Genomic DNA, 23,085 nt, shown 5'->3' with positions numbered 1-23,085 from the left:
TTGCTGAAACAAGTTTCCACTTTATTTAAGGAAAAGTAGTGAAATCAAGTTAAAGAAAAAATGCTCTATCAGACAGCGAACATGAAGCGGAGTATAAACTCAAATACTTCCCTTTGAATTGGAGTTAAATCAGGTAGAAAGTAGCAGAAAACTGTCCTACTGGCTCATCCAGTTACTCCTCTCATCACTGCTAACTCGGCCTTCCTCCCATCAACCTGCGTGAGAGAGGAAATAAATGAGACGGTCTAAATCTGTCACAGTTGACTTCTTGTTGTTTCGCTGGGTGCGAGGTGAAACAAAAGGCCATAGATTAAAGAAACATCTTCGTCACCTGCAGGATGACTCAACCTGACCGTATCAGGTAACAGGTGTTCTCTCGTGACTCATTATGTGTGCAGTCTACGGGAAGCATTACCCGATATGGCGCTATTCGTCTTCCTCTAAAAACCTTAAATATTTAATAAGGGAATATCACATTTCGCATCCTGTTTTCTTGATGTGCAAATGCAGGGGGGCCTGTAGTGGTCTCTTAAAGTGATTCTGTACTGGGAGCACTGGGCTATTTAATGGGGCGGGGGCGGGGGGTGGTATTGTCCAGCGAGGTTAATCAATCAAATGTTTAACTCCAATTTAATAAATGTGATCGTGAGAGGCTTCAGAAAAGACCTTACTCATCGGTATATTAGCACCTGTCACATTTCTAACGTTATTGTCTTATTGAATTGTATTTTTAAAACATTTATCTGTATATTGGCAGGGTTGAGTATATTTCTATATTTATCTCCTGTCAGCTGGGTCTACAGTGTTTCGTTGCACTTGAACATTCAAGAAAAAGATATCTTTTATCATGAGAGGCAACATTAACCCTCGAGGAGCACAGTATTGAAAAGTCAGAGAGGCGGGGGAAACGTTTCCTGAGGCAGAAACACGGAGCAGAAGCAGCAGAGTCATGTTGAACCACCATCAGCTGAGACTGTGGTGGGCTTGGAAAGTGGGCTAAAGGGAGAAACAGAAAGGGGGGGGGGGTGTTAGAGACAAATAGAGCAACAACAACTAATGAGATAGATTTAAAATCTGCAGTGTCAGAGATGATGGTCAAAGTATTAGCATTAGCTCAGTGTGATTTATCAATGTACACAGGAAGGACTGGTTTTCATAAGGTTGAAGTTTAGCAGCTCTAAAGGGGGAAACAGTGAGTAATAGAGCACCACAGCATGATCCCAATACTCTGACAATGAGCATGACTTAATGTAGAGTTATTGTTCTGGTCGGATTATTTCGGGGGGGGGGGGGGGGGGGGCGAGGTGGGGGGGGGGGGGGGGGGGCTTCTGCTATTCTTTTGTGCTCTGGTAGCATTTTTCGACAGGGCAGCCCCATCCACTCGGTCCCAATCGTTTGCCCCACTTTTCCCTGCAAAGCTCATCCCTTCCACGTCATTACGAAACGGAACAGTTTGATTTTAACCAATGGGAACGCACCCGTGTGACCGCGACAGCCAATCAGAGCACGCAGCACTTGTCCTCTTGTGCAAGAAAGTATAAAGAGCCCCGCCTAGAAAAAAGTCGTCAGTTACTTCTCACACAGGATTCATAACGACCCAGCTGTGAGAGATAACTTTGTGTCTTTCTTTTCTTTGTCTGGACATCCAGTGACGTAACAACTCCAGGAAACATGGTGAGCATGAAATGAGACTTATTCCTACCGGTCAGTGTGATAATTATACAAACATACAAGAGCTGAAGTGTCTCAGCTGTGCGTCATTAATTTAATTTTTTTGACATTTTTTTTCACACTTAGTTTCCAGTGGGTGGTTTTAATTCTAGGTAGACTTATTTTTATCTATATTTTAAAAAAGGAAGTAAAAAAAAAAAAAAAAACGAAGTCTAAATTCAAGTCGAGTACAGTTTCCGGTTTTCAAATCTGCACATTGACCCACTTGGCAAAGACCAACGTGCTCTCAGCCTGAGGCATTCCTCTTTTACCGCCTGTTTGTTTGACAGGCCTGTTTTTAAAACCAAAACCTCCAAACTGAAAGAGTTGTATTTAATCTTTTCTGTTTTTTCCACTGTGTGGGCCAACGCCTTGTTTTTTTCTTCTTCTCTCTTTTTATGATGATCTCTATCTGCAGCTGTGTTTGGTTTGTGTGAACCACATAACTTTGATCCATACATCCCTGTGTGCCTTCTTTGAGGGGACGGTGTTTGAACATTCCTGTGATATTTGTCTTTTTGAAAGGCGGTTTCTGTTGAGCGGGTAGCTGTGAAATGAACATGTCATCAGGTGACCTTAATCATGAAGCTCTGGTGTCCGGGTCCTTGACAAAGAGCCTTTTCTTTCATGAGCTCCATGACAAACCTGAGCATGTGATGAGTCGCCTTCAGCCTCTTATTAGTTATGATATGTACCACAATTTAAAACCAAGAATTCTCTGTCCAAAACTTTTTTTTTTTTTTTTCTTCCACTAAAAAAAAATCTTATTTTTGTTTCCACAGCGTGAGTGTATCTCCGTGCACGTTGGTCAGGCCGGCGTCCAGATCGGCAACGCCTGCTGGGAGCTTTACTGCCTGGAACATGGGATCCAGCCGGACGGACAGATGCCCAGTGACAAGACCATCGGAGGAGGAGACGATTCTTTCAACACCTTCTTCAGTGAGACTGGAGCTGGAAAGCACGTCCCCAGAGCTGTTTTTGTAGACCTGGAGCCCACTGTCATCGGTACGTGTCATCTCCACTGGCGAAACATTAATAGAGGAAAATAAAGTTGATATATATGTAAATTCAATATTTTCCATTGTCTCCTTAGATGAGGTACGCAGTGGTACCTACCGCCAGCTGTTCCACCCTGAGCAGCTGATCACTGGTAAGGAGGATGCTGCCAACAACTACGCCCGTGGACACTACACCATTGGAAAAGAGATCATCGACCTGGTGCTGGACAGGATCCGCAAGCTGGTGGGTAACTTGATGTCAGGAGGGGTCCATTGAATAACATGGCTCTATAGTAAAAGTGCTGACTGTCTGTCCCTCTCTGTGTCTCTTCAGTCTGACCAGTGCACCGGTCTTCAGGGCTTCCTGGTCTTCCACAGCTTCGGAGGTGGCACTGGTTCTGGTTTCACCTCCCTGCTGATGGAGCGTTTGTCCGTCGATTACGGCAAGAAGTCCAAGCTGGAGTTCTCCATCTACCCAGCTCCCCAGGTGTCCACCGCTGTGGTGGAGCCCTACAACGCCATCCTGACCACCCACACCACCCTGGAGCACTCTGACTGTGCCTTCATGGTCGACAACGAGGCCATCTACGATATCTGCCGTAGAAACCTCGATATCGAGCGTCCCAGTTACACCAACCTGAACAGGTTGATCAGTCAGATCGTGTCCTCCATCACGGCTTCCCTTCGTTTCGATGGCGCCCTCAATGTTGATCTGACAGAGTTCCAGACCAACTTGGTGCCATATCCCCGTATCCACTTCCCTCTGGCCACCTATGCCCCCGTCATCTCTGCAGAGAAGGCGTACCATGAGCAGTTAACGGTGTCAGAAATCACCAACGCCTGCTTTGAGCCAGCCAACCAGTTGGTCAAATGCGACCCTCGCCACGGCAAGTACATGGCTTGCTGCCTTCTGTACCGTGGTGATGTGGTGCCCAAAGATGTGAACGCTGCAATTGCAGCAATCAAAACCAAACGCACCATCCAGTTTGTGGACTGGTGCCCCACTGGTTTCAAGGTTGGCATCAACTACCAGCCCCCCACTGTAGTTCCTGGTGGAGACCTGGCCAAGGTCCAGAGGGCTGTGTGCATGCTGAGCAACACCACTGCTATTGCAGAGGCCTGGGCTCGACTTGACCACAAGTTTGACCTGATGTACGCTAAGCGTGCCTTTGTTCACTGGTATGTGGGTGAGGGTATGGAGGAGGGAGAGTTCTCCGAGGCCAGAGAGGACATGGCCGCTCTGGAGAAGGATTATGAGGAGGTGGGAGCCGACAGTCTGGGCGACGACGATGATGAAGGGGAGGAGTATTAAGTTAATTGCATTCAAATGTGCTGATCTGATGCTCTGTGCCTTTTGTACAAATAAAATGTGTTCATCAAACTACATCCTTTGTCATGATTTTTGTGTCGCCCAGCTGAGATGTCATGAGAATAACAGCATTTTGTAAGTATTGCTGTTTTCAAAACGGTGCATGGAATTTATTTAAGGTTTTCTGTATGTTTATTAAAAAAAAAAAAAAAAAAAAAATTAGAGACATTAAGTGCCCAAAGGTTAATTTTAAGTAATTTATATCCATGGTACAGATGGATGATTATTATTGGTGTCGGTAAAACAAAATTCCTGATGTTAACTGTAACATGCATTTATTTCTGACTGCAGTCTGATTTTTATTTTGAAAGCTTAGACGTGGATAAAATGGAGAATTTTTTTTTTATTTAATCCTAAAAACTTTTCAAACAGACTATCATAAAAATGTAGACATTACAGCTTGCGCTCATTGTTGGGTTTTGTTACTTTAAATGTTAAAAAATAAATGAACTCTTCAGTGTTTAAACTTTACGCACTCCTGTTAGTTGTAGTTCCTCACTTTAGTCACAAGGGGGCAGTGTTGTTCCACAGACGTTTGAGCGCCGTCATAATGCTGAAATAATAATAGCCTTTCGATTAACCGCTGAATGACTGCAGCGTCGTGTTTTTATGAACCTCATTTTTAATCCGCACATTTTCTTTCTTGTCGTCTCACAGCAGAACAGCACCAGAAGGACGGAGGCCTGACTCCGGCCTGGGTTTAAAATAGGCCCAGGGGAGGGATGGTGGGTGTCTCAGGCTGGCGAACAGGTGCAGTTTAAAAATACTTATAGTTCTGCTGTGACTAGACGGGATTGTTCTGAGGATCACAAATAAAAAATTTTTTTTAAAAAACCCTCAGAAATGAAAGTCAGGAGAGGCCAGACGAGTTCACGTCACCAGAACACATTCACAAGTGTTGTAAAAGTCTTTATTCGGTTTCAGTGTGGTGAGATGAACCAGATTTGGCTTCACAAAGAGCATAGATTTAATTAAATGCACATAAAGAGACAGAACACAAATGCTTCAACATAACTATGACTATATGAATCCTGTTTCACTGCGGTGACCTTTGAACTCGGCCTTTATGAGATCATGGGAGATTAATTGGACAGATTTATGTTTGTGTTGCTCTGAAACGATGCACAACATCTGAGTGTTCATTTACAAACTCAAAAGGCAAAACAACTTCAGCTCCTCCTCCTTTTTTTTTTTTTTTTTTTAAACCAACACATTCTCAGTGTAAGACATGGAGTTAATATCAACAATTCACTCTTTTTTTTTCTTCTCCAATCTCACAATCTCACGAGGTAACCAGACTTTTGAGATATATAAGTTAATTTGGGGGGTCGACGCTGTTCTTGACACACACACAAAAAAACAAAAAAAAACGTTGACAGATAAATCTTTGAATGCTCAAAAGACGTGCTCTTCAAAAATGGTACAAAAACACAGACGCAAACACAAAGTGCCCTCATGCGTACAAAAGTTGAATTTGGCTCTGAATGTAAAGCAGGTGAACAGCCTTCATTTAACGCTAGCTCTCTGCTACACGCTAAAACAGACAGAACATGAACGTCAGCAGTGACACTCAAAAGCCTCCTAATCTTATATTTTGGTTCATCAGCTCCCCAAAACCAAAGCAGCAGATTGACAATAAATGCACACACATCCCAGTGAATACAGAAGATTTCACAGTGTAGTACAACACAGTCTCAGATACACATTCTGATGGATACGTTTAGACCAACAACAAAAAAAAAGAAGAAGCGTGTGATAGTCTTTTTTTTTTTTAAAAGAGACTGGAGAGCAACAAGATGCAAACCGGCCTTAACAGCATCGTAGCGTCTTGACTTTATTTTCCTGCTGCACACAAATCAGGTAATGAAAGCAATGAAGCACCCTACATCTGCTGCTCAAATCCAAACATTCAAGTTTAAAGAGATTCTTCGTGTTTTCAACATTCCTTCAGCCCGGCCATCACTTTTTTTTTTATTTATTTATTTTTTTTAACAAACAAACACGTTTAGTGACAAAACACAATCATCTACGGGAACCGTCTAAATCTGCCGAGTTTTGCTGTTCAATTCAAATTAAGGTTCTGAATGAAAAAAGCCCCCTTTTTCTGCTAAATGTTGACACACTTTGTGACACACTGTGACAAAAGCCGAGCAGAGACGTCTCCAACATGCTCGATCACATCCGACCTTCAACACACATCCGACCTTCAACACACAACCATCTTCACATCCGGACGCTCCTGAATCCGTCAGTCGTTCATCGTCCTTCCGTCTGTCAAACCTCTGGAAAGAGAGGAGCTTCACGGAGCCTCACACAGTCACAGCAACACGAACCCTTCAGAGGCGCCGCTGCAGCTGACTGCGTGAAGCTTCTTCATCTTCTCCTCCTCCTCCTCATCATCATCCTCAGCGCTCTCTTTGATCTCTGCTTCAAACTGAGGAGGAGGCAGGCCGTCTCTCTCTCTCTCTCTCTCCAGCTCTGCTGCTGACCTGCAGCAACACAACACTGGACTTTAATGCACACTCCTTTTGTTCGCCTACAGCCGTGTGCAACGTTCACAGATATTTTTTTATTGACACCCGTGTTCTGCAGCACGCTCCGACATGACATCGAGCGTATTCTCTGAGGTCACTCTGGGCAGGAACGCTGCAACAAGCCTCTACTTGAGAGAAACGGGAGTTATTGGGGGTGCATGTCCAAGAGCGGCGTTTAGCTAGAACTACCACGAGCGAAGGATGCGCGCCTTCATATCGTAGCGCTGAACGCCAACATCGTGAAAATCTGTCGATTTTTACAGAAACGTGTAACAGCGTCCCTGACATGTTGACGCTAACTCGTCATGTGATTTCCAGCTAAATGACTCGTTACAAAAAAATGCTGTCGAGCTCCCCCGCCACGAGCGTGACCTCAGCGACAACACGGCGGCTGCGTGCGTGAGAGCGGCGACGTTCTTACCTGAGGCGGTGGGGAGCGGTCTCATGACAAGATGTGCACGAAGAGAATGGCCAGGCCGATGTTGAGCAGGATGACCATGCAGATCATGATGGTGTTTGGACCCTTCGGAAAGGAGAGAAACCAGATCAAAGAATAATATGTAAAAACACGGTTGTCATGGTGATAGATGATTTCATCCATACGTAAACAGAGTCCATGGACCAAACATGACTTAGCATAACGAGCTCTGACTCCTCGGCGTGTACTTCCTGTCTTACCTCCAGATCCAGAGACTCTGCAGCCATGTCGCTGCTCGGGCTCGACACCACGGCCTTCAGTCTGCCGTCTGCTTTGGGATCCACTTTCGGTGCTGCTTTGGTAACAACGGCTTTGGCTTCTGCTTGCTTTGGTAGTGTTTTAGGTTCGAAGACGGGCGCAGGTTTGGGGGACGGCGCTGGGCTCGGCTGTCGTCTCGATAAAGGCTTCGTCTCTGATTTGCTCGACGGCCTGCTCGCCTCCCTGGACTCCACTTTGTGCTCAGGGACGGGCGTCGCGCGCTCCTGGACTGATGGAGCTTGTTCAGGTTTGACCTCGAGGGTTCTGGTTCTGGGCTCGGGGGTGACAGCTTTGGAGGACGCTCTGGAGGAAGGGGGCGGGGCTTCTTCTTCATCTGGAGCGATGAGGCTATTCCTTACAGGGGCGGCAGGAGGAGGGACTTCTGGAGCGTTTGCCTCCGCGTCAAACTTCTGCAGCGGCTTTATCTCCAGGTCAGACCCCTGCTCGTTCTTGCTGCTCTGACGACTCGGGGTGCGGGAGGGGCCACGGCTGCTGGGGGCCCCGCCTCCCTCAGGAGCAGCTGCAGCAGGAGCAGCGGTTGCAGGAGTAGCGGGGCGACTATTCGGCTTGCTGTTCGGTTTACTGCCACCTTTACTGCTCTTGTCTTCGTTCCAGCTTCCCGGACTGAGGAGTTTGGGGTCTTCCTTGCTGAAGACGCCGGGGCTGGGGGAGGGGGTGCGTCCCGGAGAGGAGCCGGGCATGAGGCTGTCCAGTTCGTTCATGAAGGGGCTCTCGGGCGGCGTGGGCAGGGGCTCCTCCTCAGCGAGAAGCGGCTCGTGCATGACGATGTCTGTGTTCTCGCTGCCCTCCACCTCCTGCATCACTCTCTTCTTCAGGTACTCTGGACCTGCATGACACCACATCGTTTATCACATTTGACCTATATTTGCATCTTTACAGTCATTACTGCAGATCATTTCTAGATGTGCAACTCTGAGCCTCTAATAATATGTTGACAAGACCTGAAAAAAGATCTGTATGTTTGATTTTTGAATCCAGCACCTGTGAACGATTTTTGTTTGTTTTGTCTCCCATCTCTCAGCATCGTTGCCTTTATTTAGAGATATTTTGGGAAGAGAGAGAGAGAGAGAGAGATCGGAGAGTGACATGCAGCAGAGGAGCCAGAGGTCAGATTCCAACCCAGGACAGCCAGGACTATAGCGTCCGCACATTGCGTCATGTGCATCAACCACTAGGCCACCTGCGACGGCTGTGCAGGAATGAGTCTGCTCAAGCTCTCTGCCTTTTCTTCACCGAGCCTCTGTTGCTAGGTTCTTGCTGATTGGCGGAGGAGTATTCAGTGTCTGTGCACACAGCAAAGAGGTGAACAAAGACTCGACGCGCTCTATGGGGAAAGTGTCCGATTACTTTTGTGCTGTTAGCGCTGCATGAGCCAACATTACGCAGGGTGCAAAACAAAACTCATATATGGCTGATCAATCAATCAGTATATAAGAGCAATGAGCAGCACTGATTTCTGAAAGGGGAATCTTATTAACATTTGATACATAAATTTATGAACGAGTTTAAACAATCCTCCACTCGTTCCCAGTTCGTCTCGATTTATGAGATTTAAAGAAAGTTAGAAAATACAGAATCGACAGTGTTTCCACATATTGGTCACTAACGTGTGTTTCCCCTCTGAAACACCAGATGGTGCACACTCTGACACGCCATGTGTGTGTGTGTGTGTGTGTGTGCCGTTGTGTCCTTGAGTGAGAGATCTTTCGTTCGTGGAAGAATGCATAGCAGGTTGTGCGCCAGGCCTCGTCCATTTGTTCGGTTAGTCAGAGACAAACTGGATATCAGTCTGTGTGCGTCTGAGTCCTTTCATCTCCTCTCCGCTGACGGGGAAATAAAGAGAAAGGGCTCCTGCGTGGCTCGAGAGCTTCTGAGTGTGTGTGTGTGTGTGTGTGTGTGATCGACACTCTCGCAATGAAACTGATATGATCCCCTCGACCCAGTAAGATGTTCCTTTTTTTAGACATTCAAATGTGAGCACCCTCTGGGCCTCAGCCTGCTCAGAGCCTGTGAGACCAAGGTGGAGGCACGAACCAGAGCACACTTTAAACTTACATTATATTCTGAAATCTAGAGGTGGGTTTGTTCCTGAAGATATGAAAAGTTCAGTAGTTAGCCTCAAAATATCGACGTGTGCACTGTCAGTGTTGATGATGTTAAAAATGTTAATTTAAAGGGAGAGTGTCTTCTTAGGTTTGCATGTCGTGGTGCATTCAAGGCATTTGGGAAAATAGTGAATATCAGCCTTCTGTAGTTAATTGAACATCTATAACATTCAGTTTTGACCTTCTTTAAAGCCATAAATAGTCCTAAAGTTGAAGAGGCTTTGCATGTTCTGTTTATATTCTTCCCCTCAGATGACACGTTCACTGACCTGGCTGGTAGAAGGAAGGGGAGAGTTCCTTGGCGACCAGTCGTGCGATGCTGGACTCCCCGTTGGCCGCCTGAGCCGCCTGCACAGCGGCGTCTGACTTGGCCTTCGAATGAGTCGTCCTGCAGGAAACAGAAGCAGACGTGTTTGTAGAAGCTTTCTGGTCACTCGATGCACAACGGATAAATAGACAACACTTGTAAAGAAGCATAAACACAGGGGAAAAAAAATCACTATTTGTAGTAACTCAAATTGCAGCGTCTTTATGAGGGAAAAAGGAAAAGGAAAGTTTGGAAAGTTTGATAAGATCAGATCAGATAATCCTTTATTCATCTCGCAGGCGGAGAAATCTAGTGTTACAGCAGCAAAGCAGGATAGCAGAAAAAAATCAGTGCAAAAAAAAAGATAAAAATACTTGTAAAAAAATATGCATCAAAAACAATAATCAAGAGCTAGTAAAAAAAATATGCATCAATTAAAGAGCTAGTAAAAAATATGCATCAATTAAAGAGCTAGTAAAAAATATGCATTAAAAAAAAGATGTTTGTAATGGATCTGAAAAGGTGAGAGAACATTTTATGAACCAATTCATACATTTACATAAAGAAGAGAATGTTAATATGAGGATTTGCTGGTCAATAAAAAAAAACAGGAAAAAACCACATAGTGAAGGCTGTGAGTGGATGAAGAGTGAGCTGTAACGTCTGTACGATGTTTGGTTTTTATGCACTTTGACCCTGAGCTTGAGCTTTCTAATCTCACATAACGTATAAATATCAACCCACGTAAGTGTTTAACACTGGCCCAGAATACGGCAGCACAGGGCGCGTTTACGGTTCTCCATCACCGAGGCCGAGGCTGCCGCTCATATTAGTATTATTAGCTATGAACAGAGGAGGTGTCCTTTCCTCGCTTGCTGGAACAGGACAGAAATAAAGGGTTCTTTTCAGCCTTCACTAAGACGATGAGATATCGCCCTCTTGGGTTATCAGCGCGACATCACGGCAACATACTTCTTTGTGACCGCTCGAGTGAGAGAGGTAACCGGAGAGAGGTGACACACAGCTTGAGGAGAGTTAAGGACACATAATGCAACATAAGGCGAATACAATCAGGGGCCATACTAGAGTCTGTTGGCCCCCCCATTAACAGGTGGCCCCTCCGACCAGCGTTCATCTCTACGATGCTACCGGCTTGGGGTCAGTCGGGGTGATGGATGATACAGCCGACCATCAAGGTTCAGTTCAATCTGTAATTTTGAAAGGTTGAAGACACAGTCAAGTTCATCAGAGTCACATCCCTTGTTTGTGCACACGTACCTGCACAATACGGCGGACTGGGATACGTCCTCTGAGGGGGGTCGGGGGGGTCATGGTCAATGAGATCTTATAGCTGCAGTGATGTTTTAATCTGGGCTAACTGCTCGTCATCGATGCGCTCAGAGTTCAACGCTAATGCAGTGAACTGTGAGAATCACTGATTGTGATTACTCTGTGGATACTTGACATACTGTAACTTTAGCTCGAGCTGAAAATAGCATCCGGGTCCTCTTAAAGAAGACTCCGAGGGGGAAGCTGCTTCCCGCTGGAACAATCAGAGCCTCCTGAGGATCTCTGCTCGAGATGGATGAGCTCCACCTGTCCACACACTATCAGCACCTCCAGCCCGATCTCCATAGATACATCCCACACCTACAGCGAGCTGAACTCACACGTCACACACACACACAGTTATAATAAGAACAGCTGACACTTAGCATCGAGCTTTCTCTGTCAACACAGCATTTTAAAGCTACATTTCGTTGTTTTAATAAACAGCCACAGACATCTACGTGTCTGTGTGTAATTTACCATCGTATGTCACTCACAGAGAGCCAACACTGTAATTATAAATCCTCCACTGTAGCTGGGTCTTCTAAAATTGGCCGGCTAATAAAAGGCTAGTTGTGAGTGAACACAGTCAGACCCGTTTGATGAAAGCTGCTGTACTCAGTGCATTTTGCATTTTCACCATGTAAGCTACAGTGTGTTTGTCATTTTGAATTTTCACTGTCTTGTCGCCAAACCAATCGGCCTTCTGGGTCAAAAAAAAAAAAAGTTGAAAATGACATTTTTTTTTCAAGATTTATTTTTGAGCCTTTTATGTCTTTAATCAGAGACAGGACAGTGGATAGAGACAGAAGAGTGGAGGGAGAGAGAGAGAGAGAGAGAAGAGAGGAGAGAGAAGAGAGAGAGCGAGAGAGAGAGAGAGAGAGAGGACTATAGCCTCCGTACATCATTGTGGGCGGCTGTGGCTCAGTTGGTAGAGTCGTCGTCCCTCAATCCCCAGCTCCTGCGAGCAACATGTACGATGTGTCCTTGACCCTTAACCCCAAATTGCTCCCCCTGCTGCGTCTGGGGCGTATGAATGTGGCGTGAATGGAATTAGTTACTAGATGGGCATATAACCAGCTATCAGTGGGAATGGGTGTGAATGGGTAGGTGTGATCTGCGGTGTAAAAGCGCTTTGAGTAATTGGAAGACTAGAAAAGCGCTATACAAGCTCAAGTCCATTTACCATTTACCATGAGGCACACTAACCACTAGGCCACCAGCGCCCTCTCCAGTTCACATTTAACGGAATTCATCACCACATGTGACGACACATCGACAGCTGAAACTTCTTCAACATCTTCAGCCAGTCGGACGAAGCTTTGAATTTACGACTGAGAACCTAAACAAAGACCACGTGACGTTTTACCAGACATGATGCTGTTCTATGTAAAAGTCCTGCAGGCAGATTTAATGAAGTTTATTAGAAGTACGATACTGTATCCGCCTCACTGAGACATTTGGTACTTAAATAAAAAATAAAAAAAAGTGTGTAAACTATTTCTGCCTCGTAAATTTTTAAAATTCGCAGAGAAATAGAAGATACGTCAGTTCAGCACTCCTGCTGATGTTTTTGGATGTTTTCCATGGCTGCAGACGGAGAGTTATGAGATACTGTAAACACAGTGAAAAGTCTGTCTCGTGTCATAAAGCCTCCTCCTCCTCCTCCGCTGCATCAGAACAAAAAGGAGAAGCCCTGAGTGTTCCTGCAAAGTGCAGCTCTTCTCTCTGCAACCAAACATGACATCTGACACTGCGACCTAAATACCCTTCCTGCGTCCAGGGCCCGTCGTGATGAGACGCCAGCTGTGAAGAGAAACTGTTCTCAACATCCCAGAATAATCTGCGCCTTAAATACGAGCACAGAGACAATGTGAGAGAGTCTTTCTGCACCGGTTGTTGCCCCGCAGGCTGCTGATGGCAAAACATATTCTGTCAGTCAGTGAAACGTGCGACGGGATCTTTTTAAAGTGTTAACTGAGAGTGTCTGTGATTGAAAGAGGGATTTAGCTGCTATGAAAAGACGACTAAATGTTTCACAGTTTAATTAAATAACCCCGCCAAAGCACACGTACATTAAGGGCTAATTGCAGCCTCATTATTGCCACATTGCTCTGAGGTGACATGAGAAATAGTTGCAATACCTCTTTAATACTGCTCCGCTGTTTGGCTCGTTTTTGATTCTTTTTTTTTTTCACATTAAATATAAAATAAAACTAGAGAAGAAGCTGAAGTAAGAAGTGCTCTGTGTTTAGCTGATCATTCACGAGCACAAAACGCTCCTCTCAGCAGTACAGTGTGTAATCCAAGCTGCACAACTAAAGCTAGGTGTGGTACATGCATATACACCGACCCTTTATACCCAGGCACTTTCTTATGAGCTGTGTCATATTTATATCCGTGGAACCATTTGACACCGCTGCTGACGCCAGAAGGACCCAGATCTGTGAGCCTGAACTGTGAGTGGAGATAAATCACAGCGAGGCTGACTGAAACAACCTGAGTCTAGATCAAAGGGAAATGACCATTTAACTAAATGCAATGTCTGCAGTGCAGGTGGGACAGCGAGGGGAAGGTCCCGCCCGATGCTCAGAGACTGAAGTCCTCCCTGCAGGATTCAAGTCCTCCCGGCAGGATTCAAGTCCTCCCGGCAGGATTCAAGTCCTCCCGGGTTCAAGTCCGACCTGATGCTCCTTTTCCAACACGTCATTCCCCGCTCTCTTTCCTACTCTGACTACATCCACTGTCCAATCTGAAGAAAGGCAAAGACACCCCCAAGATGTCTCACTATAAAAAATGAAAAAAAAGTAAAAATTTGAGCTGGCTTTGTGTGCTTAATCTTCCCTTTGTTTTAATTTGTCTTTAAACAGGTTGCCAAAGAAGGTAGATCAACTTCCTGGTTAAATCAGCTCCAGACTTTAATTAAAAACCAGAAGGCTGATTTTTAAGCTTAGTTTAGTATTTGATCAGCTGATGGATAAAAAAGTGAGAAATATTTGAGCAGACAATAAACTTACAGCACCAAAAATTTAAAACAAAACAGAAATTTCTGAAACTTCTTCTTCCATCACCAGAGACGAGAAGAAAACAACACCCGACTATGAAAGAGCTCCACGACACATTACAGCAGCTACACACGTCTGCACACATCTTTATTATGAGGAATGGTGTGTAAAATACCAACATTTTAAACTTGGATAAAATACGTGTTAAACTCAAACTATCATGAAGCTGTTTGGCAACAAAGTCCGTCGAAGTCCTGAGCAGCAAAGATTGAGTTAACTCTGTCGTCGAGGTTTTGGAACTGAAACATCCCCGTTAGAGTCTTTCTTGCACAGGAACAAATATGGCCGACGATGTGCAGTTTATTTTAAAAGCTTCTGCCCTTTTCACGCTTCAAATGTTTGACAGCATTATTATGTAGACGTAAAAAAAAAAGAGAAAAAAAAAGCATCAACCAGTTGAGGAGGCCGACGGTAAGAGGACCCTGAAGGGGTTCTCGCACCCTGCAGAGCCGTATAATTTCACAGGACGCTAATGAGGGACAACTGTGAGTCTGAAATAAATGTGCAGAAACACAAAGCAGCACTGTGAGTCAACGTAAGAAATCAGGCTGTTTGTGTCTGAGAGGGGCAGAGGAGTCTGGGGGGAGGGGGGGGGGGTAATCAGCTGTTGCATTCCCCTGTGATTGTGATACAGCAAGAGTGTGCCTGTCCATATTTAGTCAGGGCTCCTCTGTGACCACAGGGCCCCCCTTGTGTGCGTCATTTACACCCCGTCCTGCCACACAGGTCCTTCTCCTGATGTCCACACACAGAGCGTCCTGAACGCACGGCGAGCGCTCGGCGGCCTGGACCTGAGGAGGGGAGGCCTGCTGGGCGTCCCGTACGGTGCACACAGGTTGTGCAGGAGTATTTTTAACCGTCGACTTCACTGCTGAAAGATCACAGAGTGAGGATGCCAGGAACAGATGTGTCATGTCTCCGCTGCTTATATAATCACAGATTTTAAATTTCAACACTCAAAGAGTGGCTGCAGTTGGTTACAAACGTTATCTGTAGCAAAGAAACACCGAGAATCCTCCGCCACAACTTCCCCTTCAAATATAAACAGTCGAATGAAATCAACCTTTTTAAAGTGTGGAAGGTAAAAGTCGTGTTTCCTGCATCGAGAAATAACATCTGGATTATTATTTGTTTGCATTTAAGTGTCAGAAAACGAGGCTTGTTGTTGTTTAGATCCTCTTTACTTCATTATTTCTTTATCACCATGGCGATTACTCCGGTGGTTCCCGATCATGGGTACGACCGCCCGTGACGGGAGAAATCTTCAGGTGCATTGGAGAGAAATGAACGAACGCTAAGTGAGAAACACACTCAGACTTTTGGATTTACTGTGGGTGAACTTAAAGCACTGACACAACAAACAGCGGCACATTATTCATATATCCTGCTTATCCTCTGAGAACAATATTTAGATTTGGAGCTGCTGGGACAGGGGGTCTGCAGTCCGTCAGACGGAGTCTCTCTGCTGTAAACACTCAGCTTGTTTCAGGTCCTGAAGACGACCGGAGACAAAAACACACCAGCGCCTTGTACGGTCACAGACACACTCCAGGTAGGTGAGAAAACATAACAAACAAAGGTCGTCTTCAAGGAGACGACGCTCAGTGAACTGGACCGTCAGGATGTTTAATGAACTTGAAGTTTACCATGAAGCTACAGAAAGCCAATGGGAAGCTTAGCTTAGCATAAAAACACAAAGAGGAAACAGCTAAGCTAACTCTAATAAAAAATAACTTAAAAAAACACGCCAAGCTAAATCGTTTTTTTACAGTTCTTGACTCTGACTGGTTGTAAAACAAAAGTTCAAACCTCTGGTGTTTGAAAGAAGTTTTCAGAGTGGTGAAAGTCAAACAGAATATTAAAAACCGGTCCAGAGAATCAGAGGAGGGAAAAATCCTTTCGCACGGCGTTTCTGTTCAAACGGTGCGAGACAGCGAAACTCAAAATCACAACACTCGAGTCCTAACGGCTTCTTTTCGATCATGTACGGAGAACCAATTTGGAGCTGAGTGTTTGGTTTTAACGAGAGCGCCGCTTCCGCCTCTTCACTCGTTATTTGTTATCTGTAATTCTGCGTGACATAATGGCTTCCTGCTTGTGCTTCTATAGGGATGATAATTGAGACCAGCAGCCACTGAGGGAGTCAGAGGCCGTGACATAATGAAGTCTCTCTTTTATTGTTTCAGTAGCTTGTTAAAGCTTTACACGCAGCACACAGCATCCACAGCGTTTAGCAACAGTTCCTCTCACAAATACTCATCTTCATGCTTGGAAAGAAAATAAAGAAGTTTTGACTTTAACTTTCTGATGAACTGACCTGGAAGCGGCGATCTCTCCCTTCTGCTTGGCGATGGCTGCAGCTCTCTGAGCGCCCTCCACTGCACGCTCCACCTTCTGCTTGATCTTGGTTCCCTTCAGCTGGATCACCCTCTTCTTCACGGCCTTCACCAGCATGTTGTTCAGGTACTTGCCCTCCTCCTTGCCGCCCTCTGCGAAGGTGGTGCAGCCGTAGCCGTGCCTCTGGTTGTTCAGCCACTCGCCTTCGTACTTCAGCCCGCTGGACCTCTCGCTTATTCCGTATCCTGAGCGTTTGTCGTTCTTCCACTCGCCCATGTAAACCTCAGTGGTGGTGGCGTCAATATCGGCCTCGACTGGGGGGAAGTCCTCGGCTCCGGCCAGGCTCTCGTCCATGCTGATGGTGGAGTTGGTGTCGCTGGCGTTGGAGCTGAGAGCTGATTCCGTCCTCAGGAAGCTGAGCTTGCTCTTCTGGCTGGACAGTGACGTACTCGATTCAGACTTTCTTAGTTTACCGAGCAGCGAGCCTCGGCGAAACAGGCCTTTCTTCTTTGGTTTCACAGCCTCTGGATCCACCTGCAGCGTGAGGGCGAAGCCTCCGCGGGACGGTCCCAGCTGGGTGGGTGTGGAGATGGGTGTCTCCTCGCCGGAGGCATTGGTGGTGGTGATGACGGGGATATCTTGCTGCAGAACGGTGCCGTTACTGTGCTCACTGCGAAGGGAAGTCAAGGACGTGCGAAGAGGGGAGCGGACGACTGCTGCCATGCCATAAGGGACGCTCTGACGGACGCCATACCCGTGCCGCATCCCACCAGTGAACTGACCCTGGAAAGTTCCTGGAAACACCAAAAAAACAAGCATTAATTATCTTGTCTTAGCTTGTTGCTAAGACTGGTCATATCAGTCTCTCTTTGGTGCAAACATTCACCACGGCCTGAGAACCAATCCTCATGATTTAATGACATTCTGCTTCTTTTGTCGAGCTCCAGCAGAAGAATGAAACCGACTAATCTTCTGACTGATTGGCCAAACTTTTGCTTGCAAACATTCATAGTCCCACAACCACCATATTCCCATGTAGTCCATTTGGGACTCTCAGGGCAGGAAGCTCCAAGAGAGCTGATTTAATGATAATGTGCTCCGTCTTTGCAAGTCCAAGAGATGTTTGGGAATCAAACGTGGTTTTTCCATCTCCTCTCTACAAGAAGACGAGAGAGTACCAATCTAAAGAGAAGTTAAAGTATGACAACACGACTGTTAGATAGCTGCTTCTGTTAGCATTCCTTCGCTTCTGTTGGAGGGAAAGGGGCTGAATTCACTTCTCCTGAAACATATTCAAACGTTGGCTACGTCAGAGATCGGTGCTTAAAAAAAAAAAAAAAGGAAAAAAAAGGCATTTTCTCCCCTGACCATTCATTGTTTTTTGATTGCTAATAATTCCAAAAAAAGCAGAAATCCTCAGCTAAAAATATTTTCCAGGTACTTTGATTCATGAAACGTTATACTCACAAAACTGATGACATCATTTTTAGCCTTTGCTTCACTTTGTATTCATGCAAATTAGAAAATGCTAGAATGTTAATATAGGGTTAGAAAGCTAAAGTTGGGTTGACATTACAGCTGCTCAAAATTAGCACGATAGCATCGTAATTTTGAGCGTGTTGGAGTACTGATTTGAGCATTTAGCACTGAGCTAGCACTAGCATGGGTGTACATACTCAAAGCTAACTTCGATCCAATGTACTTCATTGAAAATAAAAACCACCTGAACTTGTATTCCTGATTTATTTACTGTAAAAAACGTTCCCTCCATGAACAGAACTTTTTGAGGTTTGGAGTCATTGGACTGTATTGACAGCTAGCGAGGCCTCAGGCCGGGAGGCCAGTAGGACATGAGCTATTATTACATCTCGACATCTGGTGCGATCTACCCTGCAACTTCCACTTGGCTGATGAGTCAGCTGTTAAAGAGGGAAACCACGGCAATCGATTGTGTTTGTCCAACTAATCATATTTCCTCGACACAGTCAAACAGACGAGCGCAGTGACGATATTTTAACACCAGAGGCCTCGTGAGAATATTTCAGGATCAAAAACTTTACTTTATGTGTCATTTTAAACACTATTAGATACAAACTGTGACGCTACACTTTATGCGAGTCCGCTGCAAGTGGAAGGGGTATTGTGGTTTTTACTCCAAAGAATAATCTGAGTTTTTTTTTAGCTGAAAGTCCAATTTTAATCCATGCAAAGTTTGAAAAAGAAGAAGCATTTTTAATACTGATGCAGCGTATTGCACAGGCAGACTAATCCTTAACATAACAAGGGAGCTCCTTGGAGGTTTTGCATACAATAAGTGTTTATAATTTAGAAAATATACACAATACACAACACATTTGAATAGAAACTTAGAGTGCTTTTAATTAGTAGGCTTTCATAATATTGAGTTTTTTTGAAACAGAAAGATCAAGAGGGACTATTTTGTCTCTTTCGTATAAAACTGTTCACACTTTTTGCTTATCTAAATGTGTTTTTCTTCCTCCAGCTTGGTGCAGTTAAACAAACTGGAAAGACTGCGGGGGTCTTTGGTTTCAAACGGGCTTTGAGTGACAGCAGCAGCGAGCTTTTTTTCTCTTCTGCTTACGCAGACGTCCACGACCCTGTTCTGCTTTGTTTCCCCGTCTCACTGAGTTTGTCTCCATGTCACCTGCTAGGATTGAAGTAAATGTAGTAAATGGCTGTGTCACATAGAGACATGCTTCGTGCATACATACGACACACATGCAACAAGCAGGACCTGTGGACATGCTTTAATGGCTGCTACACACTGTTCACACCAGAGCTGTTAGGAGTGCCTTGCTCAAAGGGACCTCAGCAGTTCTCAAGAAGTCTACAGCTTCTAACTTCTATATTTTGTCCGCACGAGGACTTGAACCTACAACCCTCTGATTCCCTACAGACTGTTGAGCTGTTGTAAGTTTGAGTTTCCTGTTATTTAGCAGCCTTGTTGCAGTTTCTTCTACAACGTCGACGTCTTCTGGTCCGTTTTTAAAAGTTGCTTTTAAAAATCTTCCATCAACTGAATTGACGCGGCAACAAATGATCTTTATTTCTGATGATACTTTTCATTCAGGAAACAGATGAAATAAGTAGTTAAATGCAATATAAGGAATTTCTCTTTTTTTTCTTTTTTCATTATTATTATAAAAATTATTACAGGTAAAAAATGCCCAATGGCAAATTAGAACGTTTCAATTAGCTTCACCTTGACTTGGACATAACCCTTAAGTAATGTTTACAATCATACAATAGTTCAACTTCTGTTGAATTACAACTTTTGCCCTCGATGTTCAACTCGCTGCTGAGAATAATGAACGTGTGACTTTTACAAAAACAGATCTATTCATCTTAGTGAAGGATTTTTTTAAACTGCAGTCTCTTTCTTTTTCTTTTTTTTTTTTAAAGTCAAGGATCTGAACACTTTCTCCACCATCTGCAGAGCTGCACTTTTTTATACACAGTGACATTTGAGAGGAGAAGAATAACTCCAGACATGTTCAGAGTAAACTCATTATGATGATATAGATATAGATATGATCGATATTTACACTCTTCATCTTTTTAGGGACACATTCTGTAACTTTGACTCCACAAGATCTCTCCTATATAGACTTTCTTCACAACCACGTTTTTTTAAATGTATTTTTAGATCAGCCATCCAAACAGCAAAGACACAAATACTCAACACTACTGCACCGATTATTAGAATCCAAAGACATCAAATTCACAGATGTAAGTCATCCACATTTGCTTTTGTTTTCAAACTTTGGTCTCAGAGTGTTGAGTTGATTTATTTCTGAGGATTTTAGGGTCCGAGTTCTTCTTCTATGGTGTTTTGTCAGGAAGTTAATCCAGAGCGACAGAGACAGACTTTATGGTAATGTAAATGTAATCATTATTTCAGTACTTGAGATTGTTTTAACTTCTAAAAATAAGATGTGGAGTCATTGCTATAGATCCAAGCCAAGCATCTAAAAAGGCTTCAATTAGCTTTCCCTAAACCAGTTTAGTTATCCCACTGTCATATTTACAACAATTCTGTATATTTTTATTTGTAGGAGTGGAGAAGAATGACTTCATTGTAATTCAGTACTTTTAAACTGCAGTTCAGCAACCATTGCTTTAAAGGACCCACATACTTGTTTCCACTGCTGGTGGAGGTTTAGAAACTGGATCCAGAGTTTCAGAGAAGGAACACAGCAGAGACCATCTAGTCTCAGAATTACTGTAAGAATAAGTTAAAGGTAACTTTTACCTCACTGCAACTCAGACGGAAATAACTCACAGCATTTCCAGACTTTGGTGCTTTTTCGCAGCTCCACAATGAAAAGTACAAAAAAAAGTCTCACTTTGAAACGCTCACCTCCATCAGCATAAGTTTCTGTTCCGTATCCATCCTGAAGACCATTATTCCACGTGCCTTCATACTTTGCTCCACTGCCAACACTGATCCGGACCCCGTACCTCCCTTTGAAGCCGTGAGTCCATTCCCCTCTGTAAATCCAGTGTCCTTTGGTCTCTAGTCCCAGACCGTGACGCTTCCCCTGCGACCAGTACCCCTCGTAGGTGTTCCCGCTGGGCCAGGTGTAGACCCCCACCACCTCGAAGCCGTAGTTCCAGGAGCCGGAGAACTCGCCCTGGCCTTTGGGTCCGGTGCAGATGCCATGGCCGTGGGCTTTACCCCCCTCCCATCCTCCGCAGTAAGCTCCACCATCGTCAAACTCAAAGCGACCTCCACTCATGCCTCAACGCTGCGCAATTACGCACCGATCGGAAAGTAAAAGCTGTTTTTACCCAGCTAAAGATAAACTCTCCGTCAGACTGACTTCACCTTCACCTGACATCAAAACTGATTAGAGATATCCTTGGTGCTGAACTTGTTGGGATTTCTTCTTTTGGAGTTGGTTTGGGGGGTTTCTCAGCGTGTCCATGAAGCTCCGGAGCGCACTGCCAACTTTACAAAAACTTTATCTTGTCTTCGATTCGTCGATTCCACTCATAAATCCTCCCAAATGAACGGTAGTGTGCTCCAAATTTGCATTTAAGGTACTTTTGAATTTGAATTATTTCTGTATTTTCTTCTTGAGAAGCCAGGGATCGTACATGGCTTTTGTTCCAGGTGGCCTCAGAGAAAAGCCCCTCTCCCCCTGTCCCTGCCACCCAGCTATCTCCTGACGGTCGCTGCTGGTGGAAATATTTTCGCAGACCTAACAAGGCGACCAATCCACACACACACACACACACACACACACACACACACACACACACACACACACACACACACACACACACACACACACACACACACACACACACACCCTTCCAAAAATACAACCCAATCCTTACCCTGCTGCTGCTGCTGCCTGACTGCAAGGAGCCATGAGTCTGAAGAGAACATGCCATTCAGGACTCTGCTTTCCACATGGCTTACAGTGTCAACATCTTTATTCTCTAATAGACCATTAAACTCTGTGGAAGAAATGTCTGACCAGAAGATAAATCTCTGTAATGTCCCATTGATGCTCTCATTAAGTTAAATGGGATCAGGATCAATATGTCTTTAAATGACAGCCTTTGTGTCAATGCTTCAGATTATTAAAAGGAACAATTAAACAACAAGAAGATACAGAATACACCCACTCAATCACTTTTTTTTTTTTTAAATTTAAACTGCGACCATTAAATGAACAAGCAGGGCTGCTTCTGTACGGGACTTCGTCATTATCGTGACGCCCTCTGCTGGCGATTATGAGTTACTGCATCAAATATATTTAAAGTCCCTCTGGAAACCATATCTGCTAAAACTTTTGCATAGCAATGAGCAGCTGTGGAAGACATTATCTTTAACTAAATAAGAGCTAAATCATCATTTTAACAATCTTAAAAACACAACAGCACAAGTGTTGTCAGGAGGTTTTGGATAAATCAGCTTTACCTTTGTGTTGTGTGATAAAACTAGAGGTTTTTAGTGGTCTTACATTGAGCCTAGCTGTCCACAGCTGTGTAATGAAGTTTAATTAGCATTATGATAAGCAGAGTATTTTATAAAGATGATAGACTCAATAACACTGGTTTAAACAAACTGGGAGATTACAGTTTGTGTGTGAAATAGATGGTGTTTTATATACATTCATGAGAAATATGAGCTCCAGTAAAAAATGTTTCACTTGTATATTTTGTACATCATACTTTAAATAAAAGCTCCTGATGGGGTTCAGTCCAGATCTTGTTTCTCGGACTCCTTGGTGGACTCAAGTGGTCCCAAGTAGAAAGGGGCGTGTCCTCATTTTTTTAAATTTTAAATAAAACCCTGACTTGTGCATGGGTGGCATGATTTTTTTTTAAAAATACAAATATAGTTTATAATTTCCCATCTTTAAACAGAGTAACGTATAAATGTTCTTCATGTCATTCTTGAGGTTGTCAAACAGAAGATGTGAAAAGTCACAATTTAAACGACTTTGATCAAATTTCCCCCCCTGAGGTTAATAAAGTGTTTCTGTTTCGAGTCTGACTTAAAAGATTGCAGGAAAACTTATAAAAACTGTTTACTGTC

General features: G+C 44.3%; 2 protein-coding genes across 3 annotated transcripts; one reads left to right on the top strand and one right to left on the bottom strand.

Annotated features, from left to right (window-relative positions):
• Positions 1–590: 590 nt before the first annotated feature.
• On the bottom strand, positions 591–21,731 carry jph2 (junctophilin 2). 2 transcript variants are annotated; one of them, XM_079360026.1, is made up of 6 exons: positions 20,893–21,731; positions 16,492–17,305; positions 9,743–9,861; positions 7,290–8,194; positions 7,033–7,134; positions 591–996 (listed from the first exon to the last, which is right to left on the bottom strand). In XM_079360026.1, exons 1-5 carry the CDS (start codon positions 21,269–21,271, stop codon positions 7,054–7,056), a joined length of 2,298 nt encoding a protein of 765 aa, XP_079216152.1. In that variant the 5' UTR covers positions 21,272–21,731; the 3' UTR covers positions 591–996; positions 7,033–7,053. The 2 variants fall into 2 exon arrangements, with proteins under 2 accessions (XP_079216152.1, XP_079216151.1); XM_079360025.1 differs by lacking the exon at positions 591–996 and adding an exon at positions 4,971–6,566 and having other exon boundaries at positions 20,893–21,730.
• Positions 1,557–4,088, top strand: LOC306834000 (tubulin alpha-1C chain-like). Its single transcript, XM_079359712.1, has 4 exons — positions 1,557–1,674; positions 2,493–2,715; positions 2,804–2,952; positions 3,043–4,088. Exons 1-4 carry the CDS (start codon positions 1,672–1,674, stop codon positions 4,018–4,020), a joined length of 1,353 nt encoding a protein of 450 aa, XP_079215838.1. The 5' UTR covers positions 1,557–1,671; the 3' UTR covers positions 4,021–4,088.
• Positions 21,732–23,085: the final 1,354 nt, after the last annotated feature.

Source organism: Symphodus melops (genome assembly GCF_947650265.1).
Source record: "Symphodus melops genome assembly, chromosome: 13".
NCBI lineage: Eukaryota > Metazoa > Chordata > Actinopteri > Labriformes > Labridae > Symphodus > Symphodus melops.
Note: the sequence above shows the minus strand (reverse complement) of the source record. Positions and strands in the feature narration are given on the sequence as shown.

What these genes read in the sequence shown, in the direction of transcription:
- jph2 (XM_079360026.1), bottom strand. Translation starts at nt 21,271, where the DNA reads ATGAGTGGAGGTCGCTTTGAGTTTGACGATGGTGGAGCTTACTGCGGA. An exon ending in AGAAACTTATGCTGATGGAG is followed by an intron (nt 17,306 to 20,892) that starts GTGAGCGTTTCA and finishes TGGTGTTTCCAG; the next exon opens with GAACTTTCCAGGGTCAGTTC. An exon ending in CAGAGTCTCTGGATCTGGAG is followed by an intron (nt 7,135 to 7,289) that starts GTAAGACAGGAA and finishes TCCTTTCCGAAG; the next exon opens with GGTCCAAACACCATCATGAT.
- LOC306834000 (XM_079359712.1), top strand. An exon ending in CCTGGAGCCCACTGTCATCG is followed by an intron (nt 2,716 to 2,803) that starts GTACGTGTCATC and finishes TTGTCTCCTTAG; the next exon opens with ATGAGGTACGCAGTGGTACC. An exon ending in TGGACAGGATCCGCAAGCTG is followed by an intron (nt 2,953 to 3,042) that starts GTGGGTAACTTG and finishes GTGTCTCTTCAG; the next exon opens with TCTGACCAGTGCACCGGTCT.